Raw genomic sequence first — 19,640 nt, 5'->3', positions numbered from 1 at the left:
GAGAGAGAGAGAGAGAGAGAGAGAGAGAGAGAGAGAGAGAGAGAGTGTGAGAGTGAGAGTGAGTGAGAGTGAGAGTGTGTGAGTGTGAGTGTGAGTGTGGGGTAGGAGATACGTAGGGTAGGAGGTTTGAGCATGCAAACTCTTCAAGCCAGTTCTTTTCCTAGGTTGATGCAGCTCTGTGGGGCACTTGGTAACTTTTTTCCATTTGTCTCTCTCCCTAATGTTTCCAGGGTTTTTTGGGGCATTGCTCTCCCTCCTGTGCCAGAACTTCTCCATGGTAGATGTAGTGATGCTTCTCCATGGGCACTTTCAGCCGCTGCAGCGACTCCAGCCCCAGCTTCGGGGCTTCTTTCATCAGCACTACCTGGGAGGCCGTGAGCCCACACCCCACAACATCCGGGTAAGGGGAGCTTCTTTTCCCAAAAGATTGAATCCTCATTCTGCAGGAACCTGTGCAGATCATGTATTTTAAATCTGTGATCTGTTTCCAAGACTTAGCTGTAGTGTCTAGCTGAGGGCCCTCTATCCCTGCCCCCAGAATTATTGACTGAGCTTGGTAGGAAGGGGAGCATTCTCCTGAGGCTAGTTGCTGATCTTGTCTTGGTCTCTCCCACAGATGGCAACCCATACACTGATCACAGGATTGGAGGAGTATGTTCGAGAGAGCTTTGTGAGTGGTGAAACATGAACTCCCACACTCAGCCACTGCCCCTCTTTCTGGCTTTTGGAGGGGCCTGAGGCAATGATGTACCTCACAAAAAAACTTTCTCTTCCTTCCTCCTCCCCCACACTCACAAGGTATAGTGTCAGGGTATGGTATGGGGTGGATTCCCCTCTTCTAGATCCAGGAATAGCCAGTCTCATTCTAGTTACTGTCACTGTTACTGTTGCTGTTACCTTGTCTCCTCACTTTTTGTCTTTGTTTCTCAGGCCTCTGTGCAAGTACAACCAGGTGTCGACATCACCAGGACAAATCTAGAGTTTCTTCAGGAGCAGTTCAATGGCATTGCTTCCCATGTACTGCACTGCACAGGTAAGGGCCAGGAATTTGTGGAAGTCAGGGATTGGGGATTAGGTGTGATGAGGAACAATTCCTTTCCTTTCCCTTACAGATGGTGGGTTTGGGGCACGGCTGCTGGAGCTGTGTAACCAGGGGCTGTTTGAGTGTCTGGCCTTGAACCTGCATTGCCTCGGGGGACAGCAGAGTGCACTCACTGATGTCATCAATGGCAGAATTGTAAGAGACAACCCTTTCTAGGCCCCTTTATCTAGTCTCCTACCTTTCCCTAGGACTCTCCCATTTTATCCATTCCCCCACCTTCCTCCCCTGCTCAGTTGCTGAAGAGGCTAGGTAGAAGTATTGGAATTGGCAGGGACCATTAATAATTTTCATTTGTTTTAACCAGCGCCGGATGTCTGGAGGCGTGAACCCATCCCTGGTGAGTTGGCTGACAACCATGATGGGACTTCGACTGCAGGTTGTGTTGGAGCACATGCCTGTGGGGCCTGATGCTGTCCTGAGATATGTTCGAAGAATTGGTGATCCCTCCCAGGTGAGGGTGTTGGGGTCTTATGTTTGGGTCCTTAATACTGTGGTGGCACATAGTGGGGAAAAGGTAACAGGTTTGGTTTAAATCCTTAAAGATTTGAAGGGGAAAAACCTTTAAGGAAAGCCATCACCTCTCTCTACCAATTTTCGCAGCCAGTTCTTGAGGAACCAATGGAAATCCAAGGAGCGGAAAGAACTCCTGAACCCCAGGTATTGGGAAGAGTTCTTTTGGGAACTGGGTACCTACCAATGGGGGGAAGGAAGAATAGGAAAGCCAAGAAATGATATACATCAGTACTTTTCTCTTTCTCCCAGCGGGAGAATGCCTCTCCAGCCCCTGGCACCACTGCAGAGGAGGCCATGTCTCGAGGACCACCTCCTGCTCCTGAGGGTACCTCTCAGGAGGAACAGGATGGAGCTACAGCTGAGACAGAGCCCTGGGCTGCTGCTGTTCCTCCAGTAAGTGTGGAAGGGCTTTGCGGGTGTCTGAAGTGCTTGGTGTTGTGAATGGGGTGGGGTAGAATAATCCCTAATTCCCTGACTCTTCCCCAGGAATGGGTTCCAATTATCCAGCAGGATATCCAGAGCCAGAGAAAGGTGAAACCACAGCCTCCCCTGAGCGATGCCTACCTCAGCGGCATGCCCGCCAAGAGACGGAAGGTTTGGCTTCTTTCCCTGGGGGAAATGCTATCAAAGCCCCTTAGATACTCATTTCCTGTATGGGAGTGATGAGACCAATTCCTTTGCTTACCTATTTCCCTTTATGATGTGTAATCCTCCCACCCCTGTCCTCCCCTCCACCCCATCCCCCCCATTTTTTGGTGAATGCAAATGTGAGCTTAAGTCAGTGTAATTCAGATAAGTTTTTATTGAGCACCTACTTGGTGCCAGGCAATCTGCTAGCATGGCATTCTCCCCCTTCAAATGTATTCACATAACATTTCCTTTTCTCTGCTAGTATGGAAACTCATGAGTTAAGTTTGTTGTGGGGTGGAGAGCTGATCTGATGCTGAAAGCCATTCTTCTCCCCTTAGACGATGCAGGGCGAGGGCCCTCAGCTGCTGCTTTCAGAGGCTGTGAGCAGGGCAGCCAAGGCAGCTGGAGCCCGACCTCTGACTAGCTCGGAGAGCCTGAGTCATGACCTGGAGGCACCAGAGGTTCAGGAGAGCTACAGGCAGCAGGTGCAACCTCTCAAAACAGAATAGCAATTCTTTAGTGGAAAGTTTCGTAAGGGCCATTCCTTCCCTTTCTTAGAGGTGAAATGGAATAGTCTAGGGCAGGTGGGTTCATTTTGAAAAGAGGGTGGGTTCAAGTGGAAGAGACCATTAGATCAGGTCAGCAAGGGGGAGATTAGCTGGGATGGACCGGATCACCGTCATTATTTTTGATGCCTCTGGTGAGCGATATTGCCATATACAATCTGCATGGGGAAGATGGATAAGATTTGCCTTCTGAGTCACCATCCTAGTGGAACACACATTTAAGGGAGAGGGGGCGTTGGCATATGCTAAGGGCCCTTTCCTCTGTTCTCAACCCATTTTTCTTTTTCCTCAGCTCCGTTCTGACATCCAAAAACGACTTCAGGATGACCCCAACTACAGCCCCCAGCGCTTCCCCAATGCCCACAGGGCCTTTGCTGATGACCCTTAGATTCCTGCTTCATGGCCATCCCTTACCATCTTCTCCCAGGGACCTCTCTTTTCCCCCTCCTATTCACAGTATTTAAGAAATAAAGTCGGATTTTCCTGGCTTTGACTGTTTGTGTCCATACAAGTTGCCGCCTCCACTCACTTATCACTAGTGAAAGTCTGAGCTATGAGCCAGTGTTACATTACTTTCTAATATAATCCAATCTATTTTACATCATTTCCCCATCCCCCCTTTCTCCGATGGCCCAGCTAGTTAGTGAACTTGTTCCAAGGGGGTGGGAGTTGGGGTGAAGGAAGCTGGATCAATTCTGACTGTGCAATTTCTTTTCCTTCTGATGGCCATTCAGGAGGAATATGTCCTTCTCACATTCATTCTCTAAACAACTTGGACATCAGATATTTTTTTAAATCCTTTTATTCTTTTTTAAACAAACGGCCCCAGGGATAGGGGCCCAGGGGAAGAGGGGGGAGGGGGAGGGAGGCCCGAGCCCCACAACCCCTCCCCACCCGCCCCCTTCCCCCTTATATATTTATATCTATGTACAGGCCCGGGGAGGGTGGGGGATGGGGGTGGGGGCAGCTCCCTCAGCGGGGTGGGGGCAACCCAGGATCCTTGTCCCCACGGGGCCCTGACTCCTCTGCCCGCCGGGGTGGACCCTCACGAGAGGGTGGCCCTGCCCGCTCCCAGGGCTTCGGCATCCAGCGCAGGGCATCTGGTGGGGAGGCCTGAGGGCAGGTACAGATGGAGTCAAACTGGGAGGGTGAGAAACAGACTTGGGGATCATTGAGGGTAGGCCAGTTTCCAAACTGTGGGCAACAGTTAGGATTTGGGTAGTATTTTATTTTATAGGTCATGACAAGTGGCTAAGGGGTGTATAATTTTCCTCACCTGCTGGTAGAGGTCGAAGCGCTGGGTGCGGAACACACCAACACCACTATATCCAGTGGGTGGGGCCTTGAGTCGGGAGCTGAGACCAGAGAAGGGCCTATGGAATATAGAAGAAATATCATGAGCAAGACTAAGAGAAGACCCTAGTCCTGAGTACCAAGGGGTGAGCTAAAATCCCCCAGTTCCTCACCTTCCAGCTGGGGAGGTTCGAGCCCCAGGTCCCCCGAGGTTGCTCAGTTTTCGATAATCATGGAACGGCTTTAGTTCCATTTGGTGCAGCTGGGAGGAAAGGTAGAGGAAAAACCTCAGGACCTGCCTTCAAGCCTCCAGTCCTAAAATCTGATCCCTCCCTTTCCCTGTCAACTCCCCGCCTCTCACCTCTGCTCTCCCCAAGTTGGGAGGGAAGGGCCGGGCGGGTGAGGGTAGCACCCGGGCTGCCGGAGCAGGTGGGGGCCGGACAGCCAGACTGGGGGGCTGTAGGGCAGGGCCCACAGGCAGCAGGGAAAGTGGAGGTGGGGCAGGAGGCGGGGCTGGAGGCAAGGAGCTGAAGTTCACCACAGGTAGCTGGGACTCCACTACTGGTAGCAGCATCTATAGGAGAAATTGAAGAAGTATGACACAAAAATTCAAAAAACAATCACCACCACTATAGCATTTACTTAAGACCAGCTTTATTAGAAGACTTGTAGGGGAAGATGAACGAAAGGATGATCATAAAACAGCAAAGAGATCTGGGGAAGGTTTGAGGAGAGCTACCTGCTGGGTGGGGGCAGCTGGGGGCAGGAAGCCATTTTGGCCACCAGGCTGCAGAGGAGTAGAGTAGAAATCTGAAGGGGATGGCAGGTCCTGGCGCACCTAGAAAGAAAGGGCTTCATAGCTCAGGGTCCTCAACTTTCCAGCTCCAACCACCCACACCAATGTCCTTATTTCTCACCTGCAGCAAAGGAGGGTCAGGCAGAGGACTGGGACAGAAGGCTGGTGGGTAGAGGAAGGAAGGTGGGGGATAGAGGACCCCCCCAGCTGGCAGCTTCCCCAGCTCTGCTGCCTGCAATGCTGAGAAATCCAGGAACTGGCCTTTGAGGGCTACACCTGAAAGCAGTGCTGAAGCAGGAGCTGGGCCAGGGGGTAAATAGAGGGGCTGTGACCTGAAGAGTAAGGAGAACAAAGTGAAGAGGAGGAATGGTCCAGTTACAAATCCCTACTAGTCCCCCATTCTTTAACTATCTCAAGGTACCCAAATTCCTCATCTTTGTTTACCTGTAGGGGTGCAGTGAAGGGGTCCCTGGGCGGAAGCCACCATTGGTGGGGTGCAGCTGAGAGTCCACTGTTCCCCCTGGGACCTGAGGGAAACAAGTGGGGCTGGGATAGTTCTTTGCCTTTATCTCCCTACATGAGCTCTTACCCACCCACTGATGAAGATGTGCCTGGGAGAGGCAGTGCAGTGTCTGTTTATTCAAAAAATGTTTATTGGGAATCTACTGTGTGCTAGATTCTGTGGGTTGCCTTTATGGAGCTTACAGTCTAGCAGAGATACAACACACAAATAACCATTAACAAAGCATGATGTGAAATGAGCACTACAGGTTGGTTTTTTGTTTTTTTTTGGCTAGGCAGTGGGGTTAAGTAACTTGCCCAGGGTCACACAGCTAGTTAAGTGTTAAGTGTCTGAGGCTACATTTGAACTCAGGTCGTCCTGAATCCAGGGCCGGTGCTCTATCTACTGCACCACCTAGCTGCCCCCGATATGGCTAGATTTATTTATTTATTTTATTTATTTTTAAACGAGCACTACAGGTAAACGAGGGGAAAAGAACAAATAGAGAAGACTGGTAGCCAGTTTGCCAGGACTCTCCAGTACAGTGATATATAGAGAATCTGGCAAAAAAGACTGGGATGAAGGCAGGGGTGGTGGTGAGGAGAATGGGAGAGGAACATACCTGGGTGCCTGGAGGCCCTGGGCTGCTGTAGAAGACCTCAGGGTATAGGCGAGGACCCATGGGGTTGGGTTCTGGGCCACAGTGGCTGGGGCCCAGATTTTTGGATGGTGGCTCAGCTGAGGTGGGACCAGAAGGGAGCAATTCCCAGTCTCGGGATACTGGAGCAGGCTGAGAAAAGGAAAGGCCTCCATGTTATGTAAGGGAGGCCAGGTACCTGTCCTCCCTTCCCAACTCTCCTCTCCCAAACACCTGACCCTAACCCTTTTCACCACCTACTTACCACCTCAGGCCCAGATTGTGACAACTCCTTTTCTGGCTTTAAGCTGTCTCCCACCACCAGACGGAGGTCAGAGTCCTAAGATCACAGTAGAATATCAAAAGACATTAGGTTCTTGGACCCACTTCCCCCTAGCCCTTTCTCTACCCCTTAACCAAAGCTCCAGGCAAACCTTGTCACTGGTTCCAAATTGGATAGGGGGACCAGGTCGGTGAGAGGGCCGGAGGGGACCAGGCTCCGGTCCTCGATCTGCTCGGTGGGATCGTTCTGTGCCTATGGGGCCAGGGGGCAGGGGTGGCTCCTACGGTAGGAAAGACAAACAACAAAAAGGACTCAAATAAGGGGAGCCCAGTGCCTTCTGGGGCAAAGGTGGAAGTGAAGAACTGTATTACAGGTTGCACCTCCCTTCTTTTCTTGATCCCTGTTACCTTCTTGTCCCCATCACGGGAGGCAGGAGGACGTCTCCGTGGAGGGTCAGAGGGTTCAGAGCCAGATGGACCCTCACCAGGGGCAGTGCTCAGGGGTGAGGGGCCTCCAGGCCGCTTGGGTGCACCCTCCCCTGTCCCCTTTAGTCCCCCATCAGGGGAACTTCGCTGGCTGCAGGGGCCTGATGAAACCTGAGAGTCGCCACTCAGATCCACCCCACTGTCAGACTGGCTCATCTGGCATGGGATGGGGGAGAAGAAAGTAATCAGTCTCCAATTGAAATACAGTCTTCCCAAGTCACCCCACAGACAAAGGACAGACAGAAGGATGAACACAGAGTTGATCTGAACACGTACAGACATCACACTGAATGTGAGGCAGAAGAGTGGTTGGTCTTTATGGATATCCCCACTCTGGATGCCCAGATTTCCCCATCTTGCTCACCTCTGTGCCAGCCACATCTTCAAAAGGGCTGAGGGGCTCCATCCAGGGTTCCACTGAGCCAGGCCGGTAACTCTTTCGGCTGGCGGCTAAAAAGGCCAGAAGGGGAAAATCAGTTAGATGGGGTGATACTAACTCTAGAGCTTGCTCTGGACCATCCCAAAATCTTATCCCCTACTACAATTCCACTCACCAGTATGTAGACGATTCCAGATATGGGGAGCCAGAGCCTCTGTGCCTGCATCTCTGGGCTCTCCCCTTGGATTGGGTCCCTCTGGTTTGGGACCCAAAAATCCAGGACTATGAGGAGGAGGCAAAGACTCCTGCAGAGAGAAAGATCAGAAGAAAAGGGGATATTGAAGGTGGAAGGGAACATATAGGGTGGAGAATAAGACAGAGACAGAAAGCAGCAGGGACAATAGGGAAGTAAATGGATTACAGAAAATAAGGGAGATCGAGACAATGAATAATACCAAAAGCTCAGGATGCAGGCCTGGAAACCTTTACGAAAATAGAATATAGCCCCAGCCCCCTCTCACCTCCTGTAGCAGCTCCGGCTTTCGAGAAGGCCGATCACGACGTTTGGGGGGGAAGGGATTAATCCCAGTAGAGTCCTGGGAGGTCCCACTCACCCCCCTCACCAATGGCCCTGGCTCCGCAAAGTGGGGCTCTGAGAAAAATGGGGAAAACCTGGTAGCATATGGATCCAGAATCCTAGGGTCTTTTCACCATCCCAACCTTTACTTTTCTTGGGGAGTAGGGAGTAGGGGGTGGGAAGAGATCCTAGCACCTTAGGCCCTTAATAAATAGACCTCCCACTTGGATTCATTTCCCTCTGGTGATAAATGCATTGCCCACCCCCACCCCACCTCCAATCCATTTCTCCCAGCTCACCGGTGCCACCTACACCGTTGCTGCTGGCCCTTGGGGGCTCGAATCGTGCTGGGGGCCGGGGAGAGGGGCCCTGAGGGGCTGGGGGGGCCCCTGGCTTGGGCCTCGGGGGGCCCCCTGGGGCAGCTGCACCCCCCTGTCGGCTGCTGAGTTGGGCCAAGGCCTGCTGGATACCAGCTGGGTCGCTGTGGATGACTCTGTCCAGGCGGAAGACGGCAGAGCTGCTGGGGGGTGGGGGAGGCAGGGGGAGTCCTGGGGGACGCTCCTCTGGGGGTCGGCTGGGGATATGGCAGGGGGTGGCTGGCATCAGTCCCAGTGATGGCCAAGCCACTGCCCTCTCCCAAACATCCAAGGTGTCTAAATCCCTGAACTTCTGTTGCCTTCATAACTGTTCTCTTTCAACTCCAGATGTTATTTTCTTTCTCAGATGCTCCATTCCCTTCCCTAATAGCCTTCTTCTGTATGTTGGGACGGGGAAGCAGTTGTGCTCTAAAACAACCTCTACCCTGACCTTGCCCTAGGCACTTATTCCACCCATCTAGGAACCACAACTCCTGTCTCATTCTTGAATCTCCACAGGGGCCCAAATAAGTAACACACCAGCCCACTTCCCCACGAAGTCCACCCTGACCCATAGGCTTAAGTTTCCATTTCTACTCACCTGCGGTTCTTGGGTGAGGGCCAGCTCCTTTTGTCCCCTCGCCCAGGGCCAGCCCTCCCCCCAGGGACCCCGCTGCCTCCGCCACCACCTGTCTTTCCCCCTGGTCCTGGGCGCCGGTTCTGCCGTTCCATGCCAGGTCGCTGGCTGGAAAAACTCCGCTTGCTCAGGTCTTTGGCTCTCTGGCTCAGCTCACCTCGGGGCATGGATGGGACCCCAGGACTTGCCCCAACCCCTCCACCTCCACTGCCAGGGGTTCCCACCACTTTGGGGGTTAGCAGGGTAGGTGGTGGGGCTTCTTTGTCTCCCCGACGCTCGCTGGCAAAATCACTGCTCTCTGATGCTGTCTCCCACTCTTCGTTGGCCTGATCTGAGTTCTGGTTTGACAGGTCAGGTGATTTGGCAGCTGCCCTTCGTGGAGGCGGCGGCACCACTGCTGCCGTTGGTATTTCCTCAGGACCAGGAGGTGTAGCTGTCAGAGGCAAGGGTGGAGCCTTTCCCTCAGCCCCCCTTGCTGCATTCTCCCTCTCTTGTTTCAGCCTCCGGAATCGAGGTGGCTTGTCCTGCTGTTGTGCCCGTCCATGCCTCCTTCTCCGGGGACGCTCCCCATCTTCTATACCACCACCACTGCCTCGAGCCTGGGGTGGCAGAGGTCCTGGAACCAACTTCTCCTTTGAGGCTTCTTTGCCTGGTGGCAGCGGGCCAGCTGGAGGCTTCTTAGGAGCCAGGGACTTGGCGGGAGGGCTCCAGCCCGGACCAGCAGGGGGAGGAGGTCGACCACCCCCTCGACCCCTTCGTGATGGAACACCACGGGGAGTGAAAACACGCCCGCCCCGGGTAGCAGGGAATCGAGCTGGAGCTGGTGAAGGTGGGGCTCCTGGTTGTGGGGGAGCTACAGGTACTTGAGGTGGTGCCCCCTCCTTCATTGGAGGGGCTTCCTTGTCCGAAGGGGCTAGGTCACTCTCATGGGTCTCACTGCCTGTCTCTGAGCCCCGCTGCCGGCGCCGCTTAGGGATCTCCTCATATTCTGAACCCTCACTCCTTGTCTCACTGGCTGTTCGGCCTCGGGGAGGAGGGGGATGGGATGGTCCTCCAGCCCCACTGCTACGCCCATCATCACCTCGGAATTCCCGGTAACTACGGAATTCCCGGCTTCGGGCACCCCTGCCCCTTCCCCCATAAGTCCCCCTGAAGCCCCTACCCCGGGCAAAGTACTCTCCACGGCCCCTGCCGCGGCAAGAAGTTGGCCCCACACGCTCATAGGAATAATCCCGACGAAGTCGAGGTGCAGGTGACAGGGCCCCAACTGGAGGAGCTTCCTTGGGGCCTCCTGTTTTCCCCTTGGAGACCTTGAGAGCATCTGGTTTTGGGACCTTAGAGGTTTCATCACTTGGCTCAAGAGGCTTGGGAGGCAGTTCTTCTGCCTTTGTAGGGGGTGGGTTTTTTTTGATAGGTCCAGCACGGCGAAGGGGTGCCCCTGGCTCCTCAGGTGGTCCACCACGGCGGCTGCTACCTGGGCGGGGACCCCATCTGGTCTCTGTTCGGCTCTCACGACGTGGAGGTGGTGGCCCTTGACCCCCACCCCCGCCACTCCGTGGAGGTTTGCGCCCAGTTTCTGGTCCCCCTAGCTGCTGGGATTCTTCTTTGGGGGGTTCCTTCTTGGGTGGGATTGACAATTTGGCCGGTTCATCACTGCCAGGAGGCCAAGGAATTGGACGAGGGCCTGGGGGGCCAGATTCCTCCAGGGGAAATCTGGAAAGTGGAGGACCAGGGGCTCCATTCTCAGGGAAGCCTGGATAAGTGGCCAGGTAGGGTGGTGGAGGAGGAGCTGGAGGAGTCTCACTCCTATATAAAAGGTGATGTTGCGAAGCAGAAAAGAAACAAAAATGGTATAGAATCAACATAATAGGACATGAAGGCAAAGACCTAGGATTCATTATAAATCATTACTAATCTTCATTTCTAGCAATTCAAACCTTCCCCTCTCCCTAAGGGTGTACAACATGCCAACCAATCCTTCCCACCCAGATAATAGGTTTTAAGTCTATCTGTTGAATCTATGAACCCTCTAAGGACTTGGGATTTCTTCCTTGTCTCATCTCACCTTACGCCCTTGTCATCCTCTTCTGGGGCCTGACGCAATGGAGAGGTGAGAGGGCGGCTGTCAGCGGGCACAGTGGCAAAGACATCTCCTGCCCAAGCCAGCTTTGGGTCCACTGGTGGGGTACCCCGTTCCCTCAGGAGAGGAGGTGGGTGCCGATCAAAAGGCTCTGAACCCGAGCCCCCACTGTCTGAGCGCTCCCGGGGAACCAGACCTGAGATATGGGATGGTGGTTAGGAAAGAGGATAGCACTGGCACCAACAGTCCTATATAGTGAGTATAACCACTCAGTACTCTGGAAAACCTTTTGTCAAAAATCAAAAGAATCTTCTTCCTAACCCTAACTCTATCTCAGAGATCTTCTTGTTCTCCCTTCCCCCTTCACTAGCCCATTTAACAGTGCCCACTCCTTACCAGAGGGATGTACACCTGGAGGGTAAAAATCCAGGGGGGGCCGCCCCTGGAGCAGTCTGGGATCCATGTAAGGTGGGATCATCATCCAACGAGGGTCAAAGTTCATTGGGGGCATAGGCGGTGGCCGGCCCAGTGAGCCAGGGTACAGGGCCTTAGGTGGTGGGGGTGGAGCCTGGGGGGGTGGCACGGCACCCATGGCCACGGGCTGTGGAGGTGATGGGGGCACAGGAGCAGAAGGGGTGGGACCCTGTTGGTGTTGCTGCCACTGCTGTTGCTGTTGCTGCTTCAAAAGCTGCTCCTGGGAAAAAAAAATCCCATTAGTAGAAAGGAGCATGGGGTGAGACTGGGTGTATGTCCAGTGACCTGGAAAGGGAAAGAGGAGTGAATAAAGCGAAGAAGAGAGATGAGGACAGGAAATACCAAGGAGCCAAAGAAACCAAGAGAGAAATGAAATGAAACAAGATGCAGAGAAAATTGAATGGAGACAAATAGCAGAATGATCTGGAAAGTGATCAACAAACACTGGTGAAACTGGAGAGATGGGGAGTCATGGGAAAAGGGCCTTAAGCTCACTTGCTGCTGACGTTGGAAGCGGGGAGGCAGCGACTTCTGATATTTGGGATAGCCCAGCCCCTGGTTAGGGGGTTGTCGGGCTGGCCCAGCTCCATCAACCTTGGGTTCCACCTTGGGAGCTGGGGGTGTGGTAGGCAGGGGAACCTCTTCTGGTGGCTCAGGGGCCTCCTTTGGTGGTTGTGGAGGCTCCGCTAAAGTGAGGGAGGAGAAGGAAAATCAAGGTGGCTCAGGCAGACAGATTCCTATCTACGCTTGACAATAACCATCTCTTTCCCTTCAAAACAAACAAACCATTCTCAGACAGTCAGATCCAGGAAAACTTCTCCCTCACAGCTACTGTTTATCAAGACAATGTTAACATCTTCTCTATAAGCCCTTATTCTTTCTTGCCAAACCAAATGGAAATCTGAGTCAACTCACTCAAGAGATTATTTAGTCCATTAAACATTCCTTCCCAGTTCACAAGTCATGAGGGTGAGGGCTCTTCTTTCATCCTACCACTGACTGTTCCCTGAGCCCAAACCAGCCAAAATAATCAGGAATATTTGTCTGACTAAGTATCGCATACCTGGGCTAGCATCAAAGCTGCTGCTGCTGGTACTGCTACTGCTGCCTCCGCTCACTAAGGTGGGAGCTGGAGCCAAAACAGGGACAGGGGCAGACTGGACAGGAGCAGGGACCAGAGCTGGCTCTTCAGGGTCCTTCTCAGCAGGCGGGGCTAGCACTGGAGGTGGTGCTGGGGGTGCTGGGGGTTCTTTGGAGGCAGCAGGGGGTGGAGCTGGGGTGGGTGGGGCAGCAGGGGGAGCAGAAGGCTCTGCTTTGAGTCGTTTGTCAGGTGCCCCAAACTTCTCATCCAGTCGCTTGAGCTTCTCTGCACAGGCTGCCCGTCGCTCCTCTTGCATCCGTCGTTCCTCCTCTTCTCGGCGCCTTCGTGCCCGCTCTACTGCCAGAGAGATCTCTGATGACGACTGCTTTCGACGTTGCCGCCAAGCCTCATCCTCATCTTCTGGTGCTGGTGGCTTACAGGGTGGGCCTCCACGATCCTAAGGACAGACACTGATCAGTGTCAGACACTGATCAGTGTCAGACACTCATTTCCACACACCTTTACACTAATATTTGGCTCTCTGGCTCCATATTCTACCACACTACCTAAACCCTGTCTAGTCCTAGCACTGGAACTTAGTTGTGGGTGAGAGAAACACTCCACTAGCCTTTCCCTCCCATTTATTTCAGGGGCTCATTCTCAGGGCTCTTATTTTAATCACCCACCTTCCTTTTTTCCAGATTTCAGGCTTGGTCCACCCTCAATCAATTCTCCACTATTTTGCCCCTGACTTCACTTTACTTCCTCCATTTCTTCTTTTGGCATTTTCTTTTTTTTGGCGAGGCAGTTGGGGTTAAGCGACTTGCCCAGAGTCACACAGCTACTACGTATCAAGTGATCAAGTATCTGAGGCTGGATTTGAACTCAGGTCTTCCCGACTCCAGAGCCAGAGCTCTATCCATCTTGACATCTAGCTTCCCCTTCTTTTGGTATTCTTAAAACCCCAGTATCTCATGTTGGAAGGAGCCTTAAGAGATCATCTGGTCCAACTCACTTGAGACTAGAAAACTAAGCCCAAAGTGATGTCATTTGCCCAAAATTAGAGAAGTACTAAGTCGAGGATTTATACCCAGGTGTGTCTGCCCCTAACTCAGTGCTTTATCACCTACACATCATCTTGCCTCCTCCTTGTATGATCCTGGCTCTCTCATCAGTCCATGCGGCACTAATTTTCCACAAGCTACTGTTGCCTTCCCCTCTGATACCACATTCTTCATATATCTCACAATGCTCCCTGTCAAAACTCACTGGATAGTCTCCAGGGGCCCCCCAATTCCCAGTGGGGCCTCTGTGAGGTGGTGGTGGGGGAGGCTTAGGGGCAGGAGGCCCAGGTTCTGCCTCAGGAGGCCGGGAAGTCTCTGTCCATGCTGCCTTGGGAGGGGGAGGCTCATTTCCAGGAGAGCAGCCCTTCTTGTTGTCTGTGTCAGGGGGCCGATCCTCACTGGAAGGATGGGACTCCTTGCTGTGCGAAGAGGAACAAGGACAATCGGAGCAAGGTTAACAGTCTTCATCAGCCCCTTGATCAAAGATGATTTACTCCTAAGAACCACAGGAGCTCAGAGAATTGGAATGCCCCCACCCTCTACCCCCACTCACTGGCCCTCCGCTCCCTCTTCATCAGAGTCACGACCATCCTCCTCATCGCTGAACTTGAGCTTTTCCGTGTAGTCTACCTCCTCATGGGCCCCTGAAGGGAGAGGGCATAAGCTGGTAAACCCGGTCCCTTTCTACTGGGACCTGGGCATCTCTGGCTTGGAATATTTGGCCGACTATTCCTCCCTCTAGGGTTGGGACCAAGACTTGGGGCAGAAAGGTAGTAGTGGTGGATAAATTACATTGATTGGTAGATACATTAATTCAGTTTCTGTCTTTTTCAACTCTCCCATTTCAACTGGCCCCTCAAAAGTGTCTCCTTTAACACCCCTAATTCCCCAAACTCTTCACCATTGGTACTTCCACCCCCCTAACCCCCCATATAGCCCGAAAGATCTTATCCTTTCCCTCATTGGTCCTAGCTTTTTTCTCCCAGCAGATCCTGTTTCATAGGTTCCCTTTATCCAGCTCTCCTTGGATTCTCCACTCACCCGCCCAACCGTCATCATTCTCCTGATCCAGCTGGTCAAATTCCTTGAGGTTATCCTCCTTGAGGATGGAGGGTCGGCTCACAGGCTCTGCCAGGCGCATGGGGGGACCTGAGCCCCGGGGGCCAGCCAGCCGGGGGAATCGGCTGCATTAAGGGTATGTGAACGGATTACACCTCTAAATGGGGCTCTGTTTCCTAGGAGATACATCTCATTCCCTCATAGGTCCCAGTCTGTCCAGGCTCCCAGATTCTATATCCTAACCCTCAGCCCCACAACCCATCCACCCCAGCTCCAAACCCAGTGTTTGCTCTCTCACCTGGGCCCATCAGGAGTAGGGTATCGGTAAGGCCCCTGTGGTCCATAAGGAGGGAACGGGAGATATGGGGGGTACATCTGCAAGAGGTCCCAACACTTGCACTTAGAGGGGAATCTAAGAGGTCCAACCTTCCCCTCCAAATCCCTCATCCAACCCTCTTGCTGTTCCTTTATTCCCTAGACCACCAAGACATCTTTCTCTCAAAACCCACAACTCACAAAGGGCGGCATCATCCCGCGGTAGGAAGGGAACTGGGGGGGGCCAGAGGGCTGGAGCCCCCCCCGGGGGTCGTGACCATGATGGAGTTTGGAGTCCGGGCCCTCCAGCTCATCAGGGCCTCGCCCACCTCCATCCCTCCAAGTTGTGGCATCTGGTACAAAGTTGGGGTTCACAGACAGGAAGAAGAGAAAGAAAAACAAAGAGATGTGACTATTTAGGAGCAAGTGAATATAGGTAACAGGAATAGGGATGAACAAAGCTGAGCAGGTCAGCAACTGGTTCTGGAATAGAAACTTTCCCTTATTGTGAAAAGATCTACTGGAAATACCACACAGGTCAAGAATAATGCAATGAAGAAGTAATTTTGAGATACCCCTTGAAAAGGGAAAAAAAGGGACAATAGACAGTGAAAACAAAAATTTTAAAAGAAACAATAAAACTTTTTTTTTAAAAGAGGGACACACTTTGGGGGCGGAGGCTTGGTCCGGGCCCAGACGACTGTTCGGCAGACTCCCTTTCCTTGGCAGCCTTGTCCTGGTCGCCAGCCGCCTGCAGGGTCGGAAATTCCTCTCGAGAGAATCGTGACAGTAGGTTTGATGCCCTTCCACCTACAAGGGATGAGGGAAGGATAGAAAGACCTTATCACTATCAAACATATCAAACATTTGTAGAGCACTCATCATCAGATTTTAGACTACATTCCCCTTCTCCCCCACCTCACAGGTAGATCTGGGGACTCCTGCTTATCATTCAAGAAGAGCTGGTTCTGCTAAGAGATGTTCCACCTATCCCTAAAAAGCCTAACATGACAAAGACTTGGTTCCTGGGAAGATGAACCTGGACTAGAAGATCAGCACATGGCCAAAGAAAACAATCAAACCTCTGACTGCCTTTAGGGAAGGTAGCACCACCATCACAGAGCCTAGGCCCAAGAAAAAGGAATATGAAACAGGAAGGCAATGAAGGAAAATAGCAAAGGAAACATACACTTATCCGTCCTTCAGGCAGAAGAACAGCGTATTCCAGTGACCCCAACTTACCATCCCCGTGCGCTCCATGGGTGACACTGGCTTGTGCCCAAGACTTTACCCCGCTTGGAACCGAAGGGGTGTTCTGCTGGGAGAGGAATAAAAATTGCAAAGGGAGCTAGGGCCTCAGACGCTTTCCTCTTTTTATCCCGGGTATGGCTGAACCTCCCTAAATAATACCTCGGGGACTGCTGGGGGGCGCTTCGGCTGGCTGGAGGCAGGCGTCTGTGAAGCCGGCAGTGGCTGCGATTCCGGCGGCTGAGCAGTTGAGGCATCGGAACTGTAGGGGAGAAGAAAGGATAGAGTGGTCAAGCCCGGGACTATTCATCTCTCTCATCCACTTAGAGAACACATCTTAGCAAACCATAACCAAATTAGAGAGTGATGAAAAGTCAGGCCCCCAACCCTCTTCAGGTTCCCATTGTCCTTGCTTCTAGTTTTCATGTTTGGGCATGAAAAGCGAATCCAAACCCTAACTCTACTACACCAGATCCCCTATGAGAAAAGCTGAAGCCCCAACATCTCTTCTCTATTCCCCACACCTCTTGGGGTCGGGCTGCTCCTGTTTGCTTGCCCATCCTGTCCCGTCTTTCGGCACTAGCGAGACATTGGGGTCATTGCCTTTGTTCTCGGCTTTCAAACTCGGCAGATTGGCTGGGGGTGGCATGCGCCGGGCGATGGCAACTTTCCCAAGACTCTGTAAGCCATGTCGAGGAGCAACTATGGGAAAGAGGTAGAGAAGGGTCAGGAGTGCCTCCAACCTAGCCCATGAGAGATCTGGCTCAGATTTAGGAGATTCCGATGCCAGATACCCATAATTTATACCATTATTTGATCAAGAGCCCAATCTGACCATTCTCTCTGGGAATTAATGTAGGACAGGAAGTCCCTGGGCTAGCAAGGGTAGGGTATGCCAGCCCTGAACTTTTCCAGCCCTCATTTCTTTGCCTCCAGTTCTTACGTATCTATGGATGGAAGCCACAGACACGCCTTTGTGGGAGGTAAAATAACTCCTACCCAGAATCAGGTATCTACCCCCTCCCTCTCTATCCCTAGGGTAGACCTGCTAAATCCTCTGTGTTCCTTTGGCCTCCCATGTCTCCACTATGTCTGGTTCCCCCAAAGGAACTTAAGCACTCCCATCATTTCTGTCCCCATCTCCCCCAACATGGCGTTCCCATAAGGTCCCTCACCAGCGGGTTTCTGGATCTCTAAGGACTTGCCCTTGTATGTATCAAACAGGTTGAGCGAGGAATACTTCTTTCCATCCTTCCCCTTGGCAGTCGGCCCCGAGCGATCGGACATCGCGCTGGAAGCTCATTGAGTACGTTGGGTCCTGCAGGCGCCTCCCCCGAAACGTGCTGGAGCCTGCAGGTGGGGTTCCAGCACTTCACTCCCAGTTCTCTCAGGAACACAAGAGGGCTATGCCCAGCTCTCACTTCTTTCAGTGTCAAAGATAAATTAGATCCCTGGCTCATTCTTTTATTGAAAGTCTAAGCCTTCTATCACCTTTAGACACCCAAACAAGTCAAGTTTCTCATACCTTCCAAACTCAAGGAGATCTGAATTTCAAATCCTGTTGCCTTTCAGCAATTGATCTTCCTACCTGGCCTCATCCTCTGATACCACAACGAAAACTTACAAATTATCAGAGGCATGGGGTACGGGGGAGAGAAGTATTAGCAACTTAATGACTTCGTTTTAGAGTTCCATGGAACACATCAGGTCTTTCCTTCTTTGTCCCTTAGCTCTTCCCATCTCCCAGTGATTAAACAAAAAATACTTATTTCCTCCCAGAGGGAACAGATACACTAATCCTTATTCCACAGAAAACCAGGAAGATCATAGCTTAACAAAAAAAGAAATCTTAGTCCCATTACTTTTCAAACCTGAATTCTCCAATCAGTTTTAAACTCTCCAACCCTGTTTCAGGGCCCAGGGCCCCAGGCTCTATTCCCAGCATGCCTTCTGTCCCATCTGGGGAGGGTTAGGAAAAAGGGATGCTGGGAGTTTGGGAATTTTATGAGCTTGCCCAGCCAGAATGGAGGCTGGCGTCTAAGAAATGCTCAGAGGAACAATCAGTGTTCTGTGGCTGAAGTACCCAAACTACCTACAGAACTGCCTGCCTTATAGCCAAGCCCCTGGAGAGTTCAGGATACTGCAGACCCAGATTCTAGGGTAAGGCACCAGCCAACTTTTATCTTCCCAAATACAGATGGTGAAGAAATAAAGTAATATGGACCATCCACTTGGACATTCCCCTCCAAGGGGCCAGTGCTGGCCCTACTACCAACCCCAGAACCTTCCCTTTTACCTCCCTCTTCTCAAAACTTAAAAATCCCAAACCCATGGCTGTTTGCCTATCGGCAGGCGCAGGATTCCTTATCCCCACTTCCCCAGACGCACTACGACTGCCATGTGTAGAGGAAGGGAGGCAGCGCATCCCCTTCCTTTAGGGCTGCCACCAGGATTGGGCCCACAGGATGGGAAGTACAATTTCTTTTTGTCAAGCTGGAGAAGGGGGAGGGAGTAGAATATTCTTTGAGAACAGAGAGGGGTTGGCTTCCTTACTGAGGGCAAAATAGGGTATAAATAATCATGTACATCTCAGGAAGTTATTCCCAAGGTGAAGGACTGGCCCAAACCCAGGAAGGGGGAAGAAAGGAACGGGGAATCATCCTAAAAGAGGAACCTACTCGTGGTGGGCTACCAGTAGTGAAGGGCTGGAAGGGGGATGCCTAGTTTTATCAGAGGTGGCAACAAAAATGTGAGGGGAGGGAGAAGTGAAATGTCCACCTGGGAAGAAAAAAGGGGCTAAGATGGGGGGGAGGGTGTGACAAATAGGCCCTAGGTGGGAGAAAATGTAACGGGGAAGGAGGTCAAGTTTAGGGATGATGTGAAGAAAAGGGGAGGAATGGGGGGCACATCGAAAGAAGAGATAAGTATGGAAAAGGTAAATTGCGAGGAGAAAGGGAAGGATGGGGGGGGGGAAATAGAGAGAAAGATTATCTAGGGGATCCGGGCTCAGTGACTCAAAAGGAAAGGGGCGACCCGGAAGGAGGGGAAATGAGGTGACACGGGAGGAGATGAGACCTAGCAGTCTGCGAGAGGGCTAAGTTCCAGCGAGTCAGTCAAGAGCCAGGCGAGGGGGGCCGGGGTACAATATGGAGGAAGGAGATAGAAAGGGTTTTTTTCTTTCGGGGCAAAGCTGTTACCCCTAGTTGAGAAGCATGGGGACACCCCCAAAGAGGGAGCGAGGGTCGCCCCGCTAGAAGCTGGGGGAGACAGGTTATCACCCCCTTGGGGAGGGGGGAGGGGACCGGGGAGGGGGTGGGGGGCCCCGGGGGGAGGGGCGGCCGGGCCCCAGCAGTGAGAAGAGGACAAAATGGCGGCGGCGGCTGATGGCTGCTGCGGCTTCTACCTCCTCCCCCCGCCGCTACCGCCGCCTCTAGCGCCAGTCCCTCCGTCGCAGCCGCCGGCCGCCACCCGCGCCGGGAATGAGGTGGCCGCCCCGCTGCGCGCCCCCCAGACTCACCTGGCCGGGTGCGCGGGGTCCGGGGCTCCCCGGGGCGGGATGGCGG

At 52.7% G+C, this 19,640-nt stretch overlaps 2 protein-coding genes and 1 non-coding gene across 13 annotated transcripts in view; 1 reads left to right on the top strand and 2 right to left on the bottom strand.

The window, feature by feature from the left end:
- Positions 1–3,299, top strand: part of BAG6 (BCL2 associated athanogene 6) — a 14,861-nt gene extending 11,562 nt beyond the window's left edge. For 3 of the 5 annotated variants that reach the window (XM_027876363.1, XM_027876361.1, XM_027876360.1), the window contains 10 exons: positions 231–400; positions 617–670; positions 931–1,033; positions 1,113–1,237; positions 1,407–1,553; positions 1,703–1,759; positions 1,865–2,008; positions 2,102–2,209; positions 2,584–2,730; positions 3,104–3,299. In XM_027876363.1, coding sequence (XP_027732164.1) covers positions 231–400; positions 617–670; positions 931–1,033; positions 1,113–1,237; positions 1,407–1,553; positions 1,703–1,759; positions 1,865–2,008; positions 2,102–2,209; positions 2,584–2,730; positions 3,104–3,199 — 1,151 coding nt within the window. In that variant the 3' untranslated portion in view covers positions 3,200–3,299. The remainder of the gene's footprint in view (positions 1–230; positions 401–616; positions 671–930; positions 1,034–1,112; positions 1,238–1,406; positions 1,554–1,702; positions 1,760–1,864; positions 2,009–2,101; positions 2,210–2,583; positions 2,731–3,103) is intronic. The other 2 variants (XM_027876365.1, XM_027876362.1) reach the window with 1 other exon arrangement.
- PRRC2A (proline rich coiled-coil 2A) lies at positions 2,737–19,640 on the bottom strand. Of its 7 annotated transcripts, none has more exons than XM_027876358.1 (31): positions 19,595–19,640; positions 17,253–17,427; positions 16,602–16,779; positions 16,240–16,339; positions 16,072–16,147; positions 15,496–15,639; positions 15,031–15,182; positions 14,813–14,889; positions 14,497–14,639; positions 14,009–14,099; positions 13,661–13,874; positions 12,374–12,848; positions 11,806–11,996; positions 11,233–11,530; positions 10,822–11,032; positions 8,721–10,562; positions 8,063–8,337; positions 7,708–7,838; positions 7,362–7,491; positions 7,172–7,257; positions 6,730–6,963; positions 6,474–6,602; positions 6,305–6,379; positions 6,025–6,192; positions 5,345–5,427; positions 5,022–5,232; positions 4,844–4,942; positions 4,466–4,678; positions 4,278–4,366; positions 4,088–4,184; positions 2,737–2,969 (listed from the first exon to the last, which is right to left on the bottom strand). In XM_027876358.1, the coding sequence occupies exons 2-31, from the start codon at positions 17,362–17,364 to the stop codon at positions 2,928–2,930; spliced, it is 6,366 nt and encodes a 2,121-aa protein (XP_027732159.1). In that variant the 5' UTR covers positions 17,365–17,427; positions 19,595–19,640; the 3' UTR covers positions 2,737–2,927. The 7 variants fall into 7 exon arrangements, with proteins under 7 accessions (XP_027732159.1, XP_027732154.1, XP_027732158.1 ...); XM_027876353.1 differs by lacking the exon at positions 2,737–2,969 and adding an exon at positions 3,728–4,005; XM_027876357.1 differs by lacking the exon at positions 2,737–2,969 and adding an exon at positions 3,728–4,005 and having other exon boundaries at positions 8,063–8,256.
- LOC114053666 lies at positions 16,929–17,062 on the bottom strand. The gene has a single exon (XR_003570402.1). It is a non-coding gene; the product is annotated as a small nucleolar RNA SNORA38 (small nucleolar RNA).

This window comes from Vombatus ursinus, unplaced genomic scaffold, assembly GCF_900497805.2.
Source record: "Vombatus ursinus unplaced genomic scaffold, bare-nosed wombat genome assembly UNPS02014811.1, whole genome shotgun sequence".
Classification (NCBI taxonomy): Eukaryota; Metazoa; Chordata; class Mammalia; order Diprotodontia; family Vombatidae; genus Vombatus; species Vombatus ursinus.
This window is presented reverse-complemented; position numbering and strand designations above follow the sequence as displayed.